This window comes from Salminus brasiliensis, chromosome 13 (genome assembly GCF_030463535.1).
Source record: "Salminus brasiliensis chromosome 13, fSalBra1.hap2, whole genome shotgun sequence".
NCBI lineage: Eukaryota > Metazoa > Chordata > Actinopteri > Characiformes > Bryconidae > Salminus > Salminus brasiliensis.
Genome location: NC_132890.1, coordinates 10,205,842 through 10,222,505, shown reverse-complemented (window position 1 = coordinate 10,222,505; position 16,664 = coordinate 10,205,842). Strand labels below are relative to the sequence as shown.

At 45.4% G+C, this 16,664-nt stretch overlaps 1 protein-coding gene across 1 annotated transcript in view; it reads left to right on the top strand.

The window, feature by feature from the left end:
• Positions 1 to 16,664, top strand: part of znf423 (zinc finger protein 423) — a 181,993-nt gene that overhangs the window by 142,644 nt on the left and 22,685 nt on the right. Inside the window, exon 7 of the mRNA XM_072694860.1 lies at positions 12,665 to 12,796. Coding sequence (XP_072550961.1) covers positions 12,665 to 12,796 — 132 coding nt within the window. The remainder of the gene's footprint in view (positions 1 to 12,664; positions 12,797 to 16,664) is intronic.

Sequence of the window (16,664 nt, the reverse complement as noted above, 5' to 3'; positions counted from 1 at the left end):
GGTTCTGTACAGCACTCAAAAGGGCTTATTCGACCTGTTACAATTAGGCTTATTTAGAGCCATGTATTTTTTTTTAATGATTTTCAGAGGGTTGTGTTTGTATATGGATACAATAGGAACTAACAAGCAGTGTCAAGCTCAGCCAAAGTAGTTACTAGCAGTATTTTAGCTGGGGGTGGGCCAACAGACTGTCAGAATCTCCATTTCAGCTTGGGGGCAGGACAACAGTCAAATTCAGAGGAGGAACCAATCAAAATCTTAATTTCAGATGGGAGGCGGGACAACACACAGTCAAAGTCAGAGGCAGAACCAGTTAGTCTGTCCACTTTAGCCAGGGTGGAACAATAGACAGTCAAACACAAAGGCAGAATCAGTCAAGAGAGGCAGGACAACAAACAGTCAAACTCTGAAGCAGGACCAATCAAAAGCTGTATTTTAGCTGCGCTGGGACAGAGAGTCAAACTCAGAGGCCGCACCCATCAGAATCTGTATTTTAACTTTGGGCGGAACAGTAGACAGTCAGGCACAAAGGCAGAACCAATCAGAATGCCCATTTCAGATGGAGGCAGGACAACAACAAAAGTATTTGTCATTTCGAACCTCTCCAGGCAGTCAGTGCTGAAACTGCTCTGTTGTGGTTTTGCAGTCATTCCTGTTCAGTTCGCTATCGTTTGGGCCTTCTTTTGCCTCCAGCTCTACCAGATGACGCACATAGATTTCCCTGACTCGTAGTTGGGATTTTGGAGGTGTGAGCATTGTGGTCTTAAATGAGCATTGAGCCTTGGTACCCCCCTGCACCCCTTTTTGGCGTCATGACCCTTATACGTTTACAGGCATCTCCTCAGAAGTATAAATCAGCCTTAAGCTACTTTGGCCTCCTAGATCCAGTGGAAAACTAATGAAGCAGACTTCAGCCAGCAAACATGGCTTGGCTGCTCGACTTCGTTCGGGAAATTGTTAGGCTTGATTTTTGGCCAAACTAGCGCTTTAATCAATACAGGAGAGCTTCACTGGCATCACTGTAACGACCACAGTACTGCCAAATACGAAGATGCAGTGCTGTGGTTGAAATGTCTGTAATGGTGTGTGTGTGTGTGTGTGTGTGTGTGTGTGTGTGTGTGTGTGTGTGTGTGTGTGTGTGTGTGTGTAAATGAGTGTGTGTAGGGTGCTGGCTAAATGTGTTTGATGGAGAGAGAGTGTATGTAGTGTTGCGGTGATGTGTCTGTGGTGTCTGTGGTGGCCGTGCAGGCCCCAGCATGGTATGTGTGTATATGCGTGTGTGTTGGTGCCCAGAGTTGAGGTCCAGAGGCAGAGCACGGCTGGGCGCAGGGCAGGGGGCAGGGATGGTCCAAACTCAGCAAGGTCACTCCTACTGTTACACACACTCACCAACACTCAACCGCTTCACACACAGCCTATTTACTGCCAGAATGTCTGTCTCTCTCTCTCTCTCTCTCTCTCTCTCTCTCTCTCTCTCTCTCTAAATGTCAGGCACTCTCTTCTTCTATTTCTCATCCCCTTTTGCTCTCTCGCTAACCTTTTCTGACTCTCTTTCTCCCAGTGACTCTATTTCTTTTTCTCTGTCTTTCTCTATTTCTGACTCTCTCTCTCTCTCTCTCTCTCTCTCTCTTTCTTTCTCTGTCTCTGTCGCTTTCTCTCTTTCTTTCTCTCTGTCTCTCTTTTTCTCTGTCTCTCTCTCTCTCTCTCTCTCTCTCTCTCTCTCTCTCTCTCTCTCTCCGTCTCTTGCACCCTCTTGCTTTCTTTCTTTCTCTCTCTCTCTCTCTCTCTCTCTCTCTCCGTCACTTGCACCCTCTTGCTTTCTTTCTCTCTCTCTCTCTCTCTCTCTCTCTCTCTCTCTCTCTCTCTCTCTCTCTCTCTCTCTCTCTGTCTCTCTCTCTGGAGGTACAGATGGACACATTTGCAGGTTAACTTGAACAGCTGGAGGTGCATTATTAGCGTCCTGCTGCTTGCTCATATTTGCTCGGGTTTTTTTCCAGCCTTCCTTGGCGGGCAGATAATTCACAACCGGCCAACCAAAGACGTAGTTGGTGTCCTGATAGAAAAGAGAGGGAGAGGGAGCGAGAGAGAGAAACACACACAAAAGAAAGATGGGGGACATGCACAATAAAATGGACTGCAGTTAGCATATCTGTGCCATCAGAAGTACATGACAATACCACAAACATAGGTGTTGTTTGTGCTGTTTGTCACTGTTTTCTCTCACAGCTGTGTGTGTGTGTGTGTGTGTGTGTGTGTGTGTGTGAGTGTGTGTGTCTGACAAAAATGAAGTCCCATGAATCTGGCGTGTCCCCATGGGCCGAGCTGACAATGAGCAATTGTTGTGGAATGGTTCATGGCGATTGCTTTTGAGCTGCATTTGGGAGATCTTGCGTGGATAAAAAGCCCCCAGCGCACCCAGGGGCGTTGGATTAGGCACACACACACACACACACATATATACAGTATACAGTACAAATGAACACACACACATGCACACAGATTGTGAGCACTTTGCTGTTTGTAAGCCCATACCGCTCCCTGTTAGTGCGTGGGTTTGACAGTTGTCTGTTACACTGACGTTAAATGCAGCTGTGTCCTCTGGCAGCCATTGAGTTCAGAAGCAGCCCATCACATCCTCTGAAGGTGGTGCATTAGATGGGAGCATGTGCATCTGTGAGAGAGAGAGATTGAGAGGGAGAGAGGGAGAGAGAGAGAGAAAGCATGGCCAGGAGACATGCTGCTCAGGCAACTCTAAGCACCAGGCCTCAAATTCAATAAGACTCCTCATAGACCAGGCCTGGCCAGCAACACTGGCCAGCACACACACAGCTGACCTCTCACTAGAGCCATAATTACCCTCCCTACCGCAATTAACAATCTGGGGTTCTTTCTGCGTGTGTGTGTGTGTGTGTGTGTGTGTGTGTGTGCATGTGTGAACGAGAAAGAGCCCACCTATTAAAAGTTTGGAGCTGGCAGTGACCTACAGTATCGTCAGCATTGTCACCACTGGAACAAAATTCAGCAAAAATAAACAATTAATATGGTATTATTTGTCTGGGACCCCTTGAGTTGTAAAAAACACTAAGGCCAAAAGTATTGGGACACCTGCTCATTCATTGCCCTTGCACGTTTTATGACTTGTCTTCCTTTCCTTTTATGTCTTTCTGTGTACAGTCGGTGCCCTGTATGCAGATTCTCACTGTTTACATCCAATTAAGTCAATCAGTTTAACGCAGTTCATAAGAAAGCTTCACCCATAGAAATACACCCACACTCGTTCCTCATCTCCATCTCTGCCACTCGTACAGCTTTGTCAGTCACTCAGATCCTGTCTTTAACCAAATCCAGTACTCACTCATGTTATTTTATCTGTAAGGTTTAGTCCTAGCTTGATTTCAGCCCCGGTCCTGCAGTGGTAGAAGCCAGAGTCATGCCTTATAATGCTTTCTAAGAGTGCTCATGCGCCTACAGTACAGCCCTCCAGCTACTGCTAAGTGCCTCTAATGAGGCCCTGGCTGACAGCTGACTGTTCCTTAGAATTTATCATGTATTATTATTCTGCATTTACTCTAATATTCAGGCGTGCACGTTGCCATGGCGATCCGCTGATTCACTCAGCGGCCTGTGATGCCACGGCTCTTCGGGTTCCTTTCCCCTGGTTTCCAGTGTGCGCTTAGCGCCACGCAGCAGCGCATGCTGAGGAATGTCGGATATGGCAGTTACCTAAACACAACCCCCGACCCTTAGGACAGTTGATGGAGTATTGAGAGAGGGAAAGGGATGAAGTGAATAAGACCTATGGATGTGCAAAGGATGTACAAAGACCCTTGAAGTTGGCGTGTCAGGCTTTGTTGGTGCACTCTTGACCCCTGACCACTTTTCTGCTAACGGTCAACCTTCAAACCACAAACAGCCGTGCTTACATTCTGGTTGAGATTAGTTTAAATGTACAAGGGTGTCTGTGAATTTGTGGTGGAGTGATGGTTGAGTCTTTGGCCTCTGACTCATCAGGTTGTGGGTTCAATTCCCAACTGAAAGAGCAAACCTTTACTGCCAAAACAGTGAAGTTTTTTTTTAGCTTATCGGGGGAAGCTATTTCCTACCTTATTGACAATTCACAATTTATATGACCTGCAAACTTCATATGCTGCCTTGGACAACGTGTTGCCCTGAGTTTTTGACTCCAGTGCTGTTTGCATGGTTATGGCAAGGTCACAGTGTTGTGCTAATGCCTGGAGTATGTAGTCTGAGCAAGCTTGCTCGGCTCCAGCTCTGCTTTTGGCTGATTTCTCCTCCGCTTTGATTGCAGTGGGCTGCAGGCCCCTGCCTGCCTCTCAGTGTGCTGTCTCTTTATCTGTGTGTGTGTGTGTGTGTGTGTGGAAATGAGAGGCAGCAGTGGTAGCTCTGGGTGGTCAGCAGGCAGCTGCAGCCAGACCAGTCCACCTCGCAGGGGGCCAAGACCCACAGACTCCGTTCCTATTGGTATAGCACAGTCAAGTAGGCAGGTCGTAAAAGGACAGGAGGGTCCTGATTGGTGGAACCTGTGACTGGTGCAGAGAAAGTGGCTTTTTATTGGCGGGCGACTAAAAGGAGAGGTAATTGCTAATTTGTTGGTGAATTTGTGGTGCAGCTGCTCCTGCAGTGCAATATGGGTAATGAAGTTCTCTGGAGGAGAATGCTGTAGTCTAACAAGGCTTCAGCAGAGCGGTGAGGCCAGATTTGTTGTCTTACCGCTAAGATAATTGAGGGAATAATTTAACTATAGATGGAGTTTGCGGTATTTGGCAATTCAAGTGCTCACTACGCAAGATGTCATATACAGGGAATATAAGTCACATGCTGTATTGCATGAAATGGGCGACCAACGGCATCTGTTAAAGCAGTGAGTCATGAGAGAATGTGCGTTATGCAAGTAAGGGGTGTCATTAGGCGGGCATCACTGTAATGCTCTCTGGCTTACCACATTTCTAAAACACCAATGCAATAATAAGGATAGTGAAAGTGCTATGATATGAAATATAAAGTGCAAAAATATTAATAAACGAATTAGAGCACTTTGATTAAAAAGTAAAAGTAATATATGCACAAACAGGCCAGTTAGGGTGTATTGAATCGTTAATGACTGGTAATATTTATTTAATAGTTATTTAATAATTGTAAGATATGCATGAATAAATCCATTTATCAATTATTAATCATAAGTGTCATATAATTTAATATTTGTAATTATCTCAACCTCAGTTTGTAGTTTGTAAATATTTTATTAATTAAATAAATCTTGTTAATACTAGCTAATAATGAACATGTTATTGTATTATAACTAAAGCTTATTGATCATCATTTTCAAATACTTAATTTAAACATGCATGATGATGGTTAGAAAATATTAATAGTTTTTTTTATCTGATTATATAAACCTTATTAAAACTAGATTATAATCAGTATATTTTATTTTAATTGTCCAAACCTTGTAATAGGTTGTAATTATTATGTGAATTTAATAATCTGCACCTAATCAGTTTTGCAAATATATTTTTTAATTGGTCTAAACCCTTAAAATAATAGTTTAAATTTATTTTATTGTTTTAAACGTAGTTATTCATAATTGAATTCATGTAATTAGACCACTATGTCGCATATTTTATTGTTTAGCTATAAATAGGTTATGAATATCAAATAAATAAACTAGATAAATATTAACAAACTCATAATGACTGTTTCTGTATTTAACATTTTTTTAGTATGCCACTAGATAAATGATTAATAATTGAACTGAAAGCATTTATTGACGCAGTATATTTATTAATTATAGAATTACTAACAGTCATTAACAAACTATTCTATAATGCTCAATCTGCTGTTTAATTGGGGTCTGTTATTATTATTATTATTATTATTATTATTATGAGCTCCCACTAATCAGAAATTGGTCTATAGAAGCAGAAAGCAGCTGATCTGTGTGTTAAGGTGTGTGTGTGATACTAACAAGTATTTTACAACCAGTGGCTTCCAACACGTCTCTGCCATTCAGGTTCCAGGTCGAGACGTGTTTGTTGTAGAAGTCTATGCGAAGCCCTGTGGTGGTAAAGATGTGGTCTGGTCTTCTCAGCGTTGACTCCAGCTTCTGTCCAACACTGCTCTCAACACAGACAAAACTGCCCCAGCCAGCGCAGAGCAGAGCAGAGCAGACCCGAGCAGACCTCAGCGCATGAGGAGCGAGTAGCAGGGTTGCAGAGTGGAGCAGAGGAGGAGAGTAGAGTAGAGCGCGTGTGCTTTGGAAGGAGAGTTTGTTTGTTTGCTTGTGTGTATGAAGGTCGGTTTCTGCGGGGTGGAGGGATCCAGCATCCCACTGTTATGTAATCTGATAGGAGATTCCAAGCTGGTCAGCTCCATATGCCGTCCGCCGCTGCCAAAAACTATGTGGAGCCGGAGACTCCATCCCGTTTGGCAGCCAGAGAGAAAAAGAGAGAGAGAGAGAGAGAGAGAGAGAGAGTGAGCGGGAAAGCAAACGAGAGAGAGAGAGCGTTCCGGAAATATTTGCTGCAGATAATAGGAAACGTGTGAATTAGACCAGCAGCCAGGAGGAAGAGAGAGCGAGAGCGCGCAAGAGAGATAGCAGATTTACCTCTCGTCCTCAGACACAGTGTGTATGTGTTTTGTCGAGTCAATGAGGCCAACCTGCCTCACTGTGATACACACACGTAGAGAGAGAGAGGGAGTGTCTGGGCGAGAGAGCATCAGCAGTAGCAGTGCTCTGAGTGGGCATGAATGAAAGTTGTGTATTAAGAGAATGTTTTGGAGTGAATCACTTTACAAGATAGAGAGTGTGTGTGTGTGTGTGTGTGTGTGTGTGTGTGTGTGTGCGCCCGCAAGTGTGTGAAAGCAGGTAGGTGGGCAGCCCCTGGGATTGTTTCAGCACTGCAGTACTCTGTGTATTTATGTGTGAGTGCCTGTGTGTGTGAAAGAACGAGAGAGGAAGAGAGTGAGTAGGAAGCAATAGCTCTTGAGACCCCTCCAGCTCTGCAGTAGTGTGTGTACGTACGTGTATGTATGTATGTGTGTGTGTGTGTGTGTGTGTGTGTGTGTGTGTATGTGTGCGAGCAAGCGAGCGCTCTGCTTTGGCCCACATTGCCACCCCCACCAGCACAGGTCAAGCTCAGCACGCCGCCTCTTCTCCCTGCTCTCCCTCTCCGAGTTGCCATGGCAACACACCTTGAGCTCGCCCCCTAGAGAAGCCCGTTGCCTCTACCCGCACCCCCCCACCACCCCACACATACACACACACACACATGCACACACACTTTTTCGCCCGGCCCCCGCCTCTCTATCTCTCTCCTCCTGCCTCCCCGCGGCTCCCTCGCCCGCCATCCGGCCCATCAATCTGGGGGCCGGGGCTGCGGGCCTTAGGGCCGGGCCGAGAGGGGCCGGGGCCCCTGGGGGCCGACTGCTCCCATCCACACAGCTCATTTGTGTGCCAGCGCACGCTACAGGGGGTGATGGGTAGAGAGAGAAAAAAAAGAGAGAGAAAGTGAAGAGGAAAGGAGGGGAGGAGGCTGCTCCCATATAGTCGGACCGTCCCGTGGGGAGCGGCGCAGGCCAGGGCGCCACCTGGCTCCCCCTGGTCAATTAGCTGGAAGCACATTGGCCTGAGCTGCAGCAGAAGCCACTACGGAGGCTGCAAACAGCAGCAGCAACAGCAGCAGCAGCCGCGGCGGTGTGTTTGCGCAAGGAGGGAGGCCTGCTCAGTTGGTGGAATAACAATCTGGAATAATACATAAATACAGCCTCCTCCATCCCCTGCTCCAGAAAAACTTCAACAAAAAACAAACAATTATTACAAGTATTTCCACAGAACTGAATAGTTTAAGTGCTGGGTTACTGATCACAAGGTTATGGGTTTAAATCCTTGAGAGAGATATACAGTAGCAATCTAGAGGAAAGTAACTACACTCTTAAAAAGGCAGAGACAAGACATGATTGGTGTCTTGTGGCTGTTTATAACTACGGCTGCGTACTTTTGCCTGTTTATTATATATCCCATCCTGCATTGTCAGAAACCACATAGACAACTCACCTCGGCACGAGGAGTGATTTAGCTTTAGCGCTGGTAATTAGTCTCGTAATTCTAGCAGAAAACTAACAACTACATTAAGGGTAGAAAGGGGATTATGTACATTTGACTTTTGACCACACTACACCTTTCTAGAAAGCGTTAACTTACAGCTGCTGCTGCTGCCTGTCACCCACATCAGCCTTCCTTCTACATTTCTCTCCTCGAAGTAATAAAGCCCACTGCTGCCCTGATCACACCGCTTCCTCATTGGAGCAGTGCTGTTGTGTGGCCTGCTCTGATTAGCTGATCGATCCATCAATCAGCCTGGCTCCCCCACCCCTCTGCCTTTATCAACACTAACCCTGCTCTGTTTGACACATGCTGTAATTGAATACAGTGTACGTTCACAGAGCAATTATTTTAGTAATCGAGCACATTTCATTTATAAAATGCCTCTTGGAAGGGTCTCCAGGGACCCCCAGGCAGAGCACATTTGTGCTGTTAACCCATTCGGTTCTTTGAGCATTCTTTAGTGAAGGTGGTGGTTCTGTTTAAAGAACCAGACATAAAAAGAAGAACCATTTTATTATTTTATTCGTTTTTTTTTTTATTGTGCAAAGAACCCTTTCTAGCACCTTTCTTTTTATGACGAAGAAAGTAGTAGTAGTGATCCTATTGGTGATCCTATTGGTAATCTTATTGGTGATTCTTTTAGTGAGACTGTTAGTGATCCTGTTGGTAATTTTGTTGGTGATCCTGTTAGTGATCCTGTTGGTAATTGTGTTGGTGATCCTGTTGATCATTTTGTTGGTGACACTGGTAGTGACACTACTGGTGATTCTGTTGGTAATACTGTTGGTGATCCTGTTTGGATGATCCTGTTGGTAATTTTGTTGGGGACACTGTTGGTGACACTGGTAGTGACATTTTAGGTGATCCTGTTGGTAATACTGTTGGTGATACTGGTAGTGACACTATTGGTGATCCTGTTGGTGATCATGTTGGTCTTATTGTAGGGGATCCTGTTGAGAATTATTTTAGTGAGTCTAATGGTGATCCTGTTGGTGATTCTTTTAGTGAGTCTAATGGTGATCCTGTTGGTAATTCTTTTAGTGAGTCTAATGGTGATCCTGTTGGTGATCCTTTTAGTGAGACTAATGGTGATCCTGTTGGTAATTATTATAGTGAGACTGTTGGTAATACTGTTGGTGACTCTGTTAGCTACAGAGTCAGTGACACTGTCAGTGATATTGTTCGTGACATCTCTGACAGCCTCTCTCTGCAGCTTCCATTAGGTTTCTATTGTCTCTGCTTACATGTAGTTCTGATCTATGATGCCTTTGTAACAATTCTCACATGTTCTGACATGCATGGTGCTTTTGTGTGTGTGTAAGGAAGTGTGTGTTGCTCTTTAGCTATATGATGGGCTCCCCCCCCAGTACACTGCAGTCCCCCTCCCAAAGCTCTGCGTGTTAGCCCCACTGATCAAATACTCTACCCTGACAACATGGGGCTGCTTGGTGGTAACAAGGAACTGTAATCCCTACATGTGTCCCACACACTCTCTCTCTTTCCCTCTCACTCACACACACTTAGTGTTGAGCTTAGTGTTGGAGTGGAGGCTAAAAAAGAGATGATGGAGCATGTTCCTCACTTGCTGATCAAACCACTGCAGAGGAGCTTGCTTTTTACCAAATACACACAGGCACACACACAAACACACACATACACACATAAAGGCCCCCTAGCTACCATTACTTTTGGCCGGACAGCCCAATTATCCCTTTGCTTTCTGCTTTCTTTAGCAGAATTCCCTTCCTCTCCCCCGTATCCCTCTCATTTCCCCAATGTTTCTCTTTGGTGTCATTGTGGTCTCTCTCTCTCTCCCTCTCTCTCGCGCTCTCTCTCCCTCCCCTCATACTTTCTAACTCCATCCTTTCTGCCCCCCCCCTTCTCTATCTCTCTTCTCACTTTCTCTTTCTTCATTCTGTATGTCTCTCACTCTCTCTCTCAAACTGTATTACTTCCTCTATCTATTTCTCTTTTCTCTCTTCCTACTCTATCTGACTCTCTCTCTCTCTCTCCCGTCTCTCACAACAGCAGCTCGTACAGAATGTTCTCCTAAAGCCGTTTGCTCTTTAGTGTCCAGTCCTGACCTCCAGCCACCCCCTCGAGGAGTCTTCCCCTTATGCAGCGTCTTTGAGGAGAAACACCAAAGCTTTTGGTGTCCTTGCCAATCCCCCCTTCAACTCACACCCCCCCCCAACTCATAAATTTCCCTTCTTAGCCCCCCGCCCACCGCAGCCACTGTGCCCTGCACCCCCCGCCTCTTTCTGCTTTCAGACGGGATTAGAGCTCCCTGGTTGAGGCCTTTGAGACGGCGCTGAGATTGGAATCAGCGGAGGTGGTATTTTTAGGGTTGGGAGGGGGTGCTTACGGAGGTCAGGGAGACGGCAGAGGTGTTGGATTGAGGTCTTTATTAACGCCACTCACCTCCGCACTGCAAAACAATCCTTACAGCTCTGCTAGTAGAAGCTTCTTAAGACGTATGTCAGAATTGGCACTAGGATACTCTTAGACATGTTTTGAACTTGTGTACCATGTGTACCATGATTGAACTTGATTCAAGTGGTGGTCACACAGCCAGTTTGGTGATGTAGATATGAATATGAGTATAGTGGTTAATGTAGGGTAGGGGGTAACAAAACTGCCTTCCCTGTGGCAGACTGGGGGTTCGATTCTGCAATAAAAGTCCCCAGGCTGGATTCTTAACACTGCATTGGCTTACCTATGTTCCATCGTTTGCATACAAAAATTTTATATCCATTTTTGCCATTTTCACTTTTTAATGTGATGTGAATCTGGTATTGTGTTTAAATTTCATTGACCAGAATGCTTCACTTGGATCAAAATTAAATTATTCTTTTTTTTCCATTGGCTTCCATAGAAAGTTAACAAGGTTTCGTTTGTAAATGTTTGGAACTCTCACAGCTATGCTCCACAATGTAGTAGAAACCCTTCTCTGGACAGCAGAAATCCTTCTCTGGACAGTTACTCCAACAAAATACCCTTGATTTCAGAAGAAACAATGAATGAGCAGGTGTCCCAATACTTTTGTCCATACAGTATATTATTTATCATTGCAGTCTTTTTTTGTTCCCCTTTTCTTGCACCATTTATTAAAAGAAACTCCATTTACAGTGTCTGAACGTTTCATGATGAATGAACCAATAGAAATGCAAAATCATCATCATCGCTCATCTTGGAGATACGAGGTGTTTGTGTGACAGCAGCAGTATACATTTCTGACATTTACCTTGCTTTCACTTGCCACGGTCTTATTTGTGCTGAGCAGCATGGCGCTCCGCAGAGCGTGTGTCTGGACGGTCCAGCAGGGGTACTGTGCTCCACAGGTGGCAGCCGGACTATGGGGCGCGGCCGTGGTGGCGTCTCTACCACCCCAGGGCAGGGGGATTGGAGCCGGTGCAGGGGTAGGGGTGTGTAGACGGGGGTCTGATGGAGTGCGGGCGGGCGGGCGGCGCGCAGGCCTGTGTGGAGCGCAGGCGATAAGAAGGGAGCGCAGGCATCCAGCTAGGACACGACGCCCACCTTTCATCTGTCCCTCTCTGACTGGGCTGGGAGGGGGGGCACTGATGTCACTCAGGCCGGCTTAAAAATAGAGTCACGGGCAGGGGGGAGGGCACGGAGCCCACGGTACTGGGGGGCAGCAGGCAATTACCGGCCAGGAAAGAGACGGCACTGGGCAGAGGAGGAGAGAAGGAGGAGGAGGAGGGATAAGAGGGAGGTGGGCCGTTCAGACTGGCCAGAGCTGGACCAGAGAGAGAAAGAGTGTGTGTGTGTGTGTTTTAGCAGTAGATAAAGGTTAGCAGTCATTAATACAGTTATAAAGAGTTTAGCTCTGTGTGTGTTCCACAGTTCAGCCCTCCATTATGAAATGAATAAATCTGCTATGTGTGTGTGTGTGGTCTGTTTTTCTACTTCTCTCCCTCTGATTCTCGCTCTTTCTCATTCCATTTTATTCTCTTGTCCTTCTCTCATCCTCCTTTTTTTTTTTTTGCTAATTCTCACTTTCTCTCTTTTTATTTTTTATCTCACTCTTTTGCACTTTTTCTTCATTTCATCTCACTCTTCTTTCTCTCTGTCTCTTTTTCTTTCTCTTTCATTTTTCTTTCTTTTTCTTATTTTCGCTTTCCTTTTTTTCTTCTTCATTTGTTTGTCTTGTTTTCTTTTGCTTTTCTTTTTTATTTTCTTACTTTTTTATCGATTTTTAAAAAATTATGTTTCATTATTCTTTTTTTCTTTCTTTTATCTTTTCTTTTTTCTTTTTATCACTCATTTACCCTCTCTCAATTTCCAGTTGTCTGTCTCCTTCTCTTTCTCCCTTACTTTCTATCACTCTTTCACCATCTCTCCCGCTCTCCATTTCCATTTGTCTCTCTATTCTTCCTTCACTCTCTCTCCCTCTTTCTTTCATCTCCTCACTCTATTTCTATGTCCCTTTTGTCTCTCTCTCTCCATACCCCCCCCCCTCCCTAACTGACCCCTCTGCTGTGTGTGTAACCTGTTGTATCATGTGCTCTTGTGTTGCAGAGGAAGGCATCAATCACGAGTGCAAGCTGTGTAACCAGATGTTTGACTCTCCGGCCAAACTCCTGTGCCACCTGATCGAGCACAGCTTCGAGGGCATGGGTGGCACCTTCAAGTGCCCCGTCTGCTTCACAGGTAAGGGGGCCTGGCCCGAGAGGGGGGGGGTTGAGGGCGTAGGGTCAGGGGCAGTGAAGGTGTGTTTGTGCAAGAGGGCGGCCCATGCACACACACACACGCACGCACATACGTACACATACACAAGCACACGTACAAACGATCGGGACTGACAGGCTGTCGGCGCTCTTGCCCGCTTACCCGTACATGTGTGTGTCTAATTGCACTCATTCATGTAGGTTAATGACGCATGATTACAGGCAGTCGTCTCAGGTCTGTGCACACGGCAGCACACACACATGTGCTCTGTTACACGCTCGCCTGCACACAAGCTTTTGTGCTCCCGTTAATCGTGCACAATTACAGGGATGGGTTGGTATTCGTTTATTTACTCTCACACCTACATTCACTTCCGTTGTGTCCTTCCTGCTGTGCTTCTCTCATTTCCTCTCTTCTTCATTCTCCATCCAGCTAAATGGACATACAGCAAAAGCAGGCCTGGACTCTCCATGACGTGGAGCGCTGAATAGAACAAAATCCAGACTTCCATAATCTCAGCCAAATAAAACCAAATGGCTGCGAGTTATGAATCAGGATATACTGTAGTTCCTGAAGGAAAATCATGATGACAGGTTCTCATATGGAAGCAGAGCAAGTGAATAATAAAGGTCAAAATGGACGTGTCTTGGTGTCCTGGACAGTCCAGCTGTCCTCTTGGGCTTATAGTAAAGTTAATGAGAGATGACCTCCCGGCCGAGATCCCTAGTGGGACAAAGGGGACGTCCCAGGCAGACTGTGCCACTCTTACTCTCTTCGCTCGGTCTGCTGGAGAAGTAAAAGAAATAAAGGAGAACCCTTATCCGTTCTGCTTGTGATTAGCAGTTAATATGAAGAGTTCAGTTATAAGAGCTTTTACATACTGGAACAGTGCTAACTACTACAAAACCATATACTTACTAACAAAGATCATACTAAGAGAACACCACACAGGTGGGGACAGAATGAAAAATCCAGGTAAAATCTCAGGTCATGCTGCCTGCTGTCAGCAGCCAGAGCCAGAGAGAGCACAATTGGCCTTACATTACATTGAGTAGGTAGATGGCTCTCTTTCTCCACATCACTTCATTGTGGTGCTGGCCGGCACGGGCATCTGCTATCCGGTGCATCAGAGCTGGGTACCCGGTGCTTTCCTCCAAGCACGTTGGTTGCCTAGTGACAGTGCATCGGCGACTGGTTGCGTATGTGTCAGAGGAGGTATGCGTCAGTCCTCACCTCTTCCAGTGTCTGCAGCATTAATGAATGTGAAAGAGGGAGAGTACTAACAAGTGAGATGATATTGGTAACAGTCTAACTCCAGTGTTTGTCAGCAAAATTCGCCTAACATCTCCTGTTCTAAACTAACGAAACACACCTCAGAGCTCAAACATTTATTGGCTGATGGACTGCACCCGGGGTTCATGATCAATCATGTTCGTTTGATTTTTTCACTAAACTACTCCTTTAAAACCCTCTGCAGTACTAAACACTGACCTGCTAAATGCAGCATGGCCCAGCCTCGGACTTGAACAGATTGAACGGACATTTGAAAAGCTTTGTATTTATATTAAGGTCAGTTGGCTTGAAGGTCTTTGAGGTGAGCCGGTTAAGTGTGCGTGTGTATTTGTTCAAAAAAAGGTGTGCTTAGCAGAGAGCATTAGCCGAGGTCAGAGAATAAAGGGCAGGTTTATAGAGGAGCAATGTAATCCGCTCTCTCTCTCTCTCTCTCTCTCCAGGGTAGAGCCCTCGCTCTACGTGTGCTTTTAGCTAAACAGGCCCTGTGTGCACGTGGGTGGGTGTGGGGGGAGGTGTGTTGTGTTCAGGCACACTTTGAAAGTCACTTTGGACTGTCCATCAACTCACCTTTGGGAATCAGAAATCATTATTCCAGCTTGTCAACATTACTGACTGCTGTTAGAGGCCAGCTTGTTCCCGACTGTTCAATCCCTACCCTTTCTGTCCTGGCAGCTTCTGACTCGGTTCTAGTTCTTTTTGTACTTTTTGGGTCACAATAACAGAGCCTCGACAAAAATACAGTTTTTCGTCATACAATGTTGACAAAAGTATTGGGACACATGCTCATTTATTGTTCCTTCCAATCAGTTCCAAAATTCAAAAAAAGATTTGATCCTGCTTTTGTTGGAGTAGCTGTCTCTATTGTCCAGGGCAGGCTATCTACTAGATTTTGGAGCGTTGCTGTGAGGGTCTGATTGCATTTAGCAACCACAGCATTAGTGAGGTCAGGATGTTGGATAATCACCACCCTACCTCATCATCCCCAACTGCCACTCATCCCAGAAGTATTGGATGGAGCACCAACCATCATTTCAGAGAACACAGTTTCACTGCTCCACAGCTCAATGCTGGAGGGGCTTTATGAGACATGGTGCCAATAAGTTCCTATTCTATTGACAGTACTTCTTCACAGAAACTAGACAAGCTATGTGTGTGTGCATTTACACATCTGTGTCAGCAACGGGTGTCAGCTACTTAAAGCCAGCTGAATACAATTATTGAAAGGGGTGTCCACAAACATTTAGACAAACCATCTACGTCAAGGTAACAGCAAGTCATTTTGGACGATTGCTGTTGAAACAGTTGCACGTTCTTTCGTTCTTCATGCTTTTTAGTCCTTCACCTTGTCTTTTTAACTCCCCCTGCATGCTGTGTGTCCACCTACTTGTCCTTGTCTGCCTTGTCCTCCTAATCTCTTCATCTTTCTTTTGCCCATTTCCTTTCTGTCTCCCTCTCTGGAACACTTCTCACTCGTTTCTCTCCTCTTCTCTGAGTTGTTATTTGGTTCCCCCACCAACCCCCACCCACCCACAGGTACACACTTCTCTTTTAAAGTTTAACTCTATTCCTGTGCGGCTTATGAATAAGTAAGAGACTGTCTCTCCTCCGGGGAGGCTTAATAATTCATGCTTTCCACACATACACACACTCACATACAGCAAACTTAAGTTTACTGAAACAAAGAGAGAGACCGGGAGAGAGAAATACACAGGAACAGAAATGAAAATCCAGAGGAAAAGGTGGGGATGATTTATTGATAAATATCACAAGGTCTGGAGGGGATATTTTAGCCTGCCTCCGCTTTTCATCGTTTCCTCCGTCTCCACCTGTCATCCGCCTTTCTCTGATAGAGAGAGCCCAAGAACGCCTCCCCCTCCTTTACATACACACACACTCAGTTCACACGCTTTGCGTAATCTTGACAAGCTTTGGCCCTTTCTTTTACAACTCACTGAATCACCTGTTCCTCTAAAACATGCTTGCCCAAACAGGATGATTAAGGGTACACTATAAATCCAAATGTTTGAGGAACACCATTTCTAATGAATGCATTCAGCTTCTTTAGGGTGCACCAATTACTGACACAAATAAACTGACACAGTGTAAATGCCTGCACACACACACACACACACACACACACAGAGAGAGCTTGTCTAGTCCCTGTAGAGAAGTGTTGCCAATAGAATAGGACCTGTTGGCACCATACCTAATGTCAGGTATGGGCTATAGAGGGGTATAAAGCCTGCCAGCAGTGAGCTGTGGAGCAGTGGAGAACCGTGTTCTCTGGAATGATGGCTGGTGCTCTATCTAGTACATTTGGGATGAATTTGGGAGTTGGGGATGGGGCGGGGTGGTGATCATCAAACATCCAGACCTCACTAAAGCTTGTTTTAATAAGTGCAAAACAAATCCTCACAGCAATGCTCCAAAATCTAGTAGAAAGCTTTGACAACCCTGGACAGTAGAGACAGTTACACCATCTTTTAATACCCTTGATTTTAGAAGAAACAAAGAAACAACGAACGAGCTGAGGTGTTCCAATACTTTAGTCCATCAT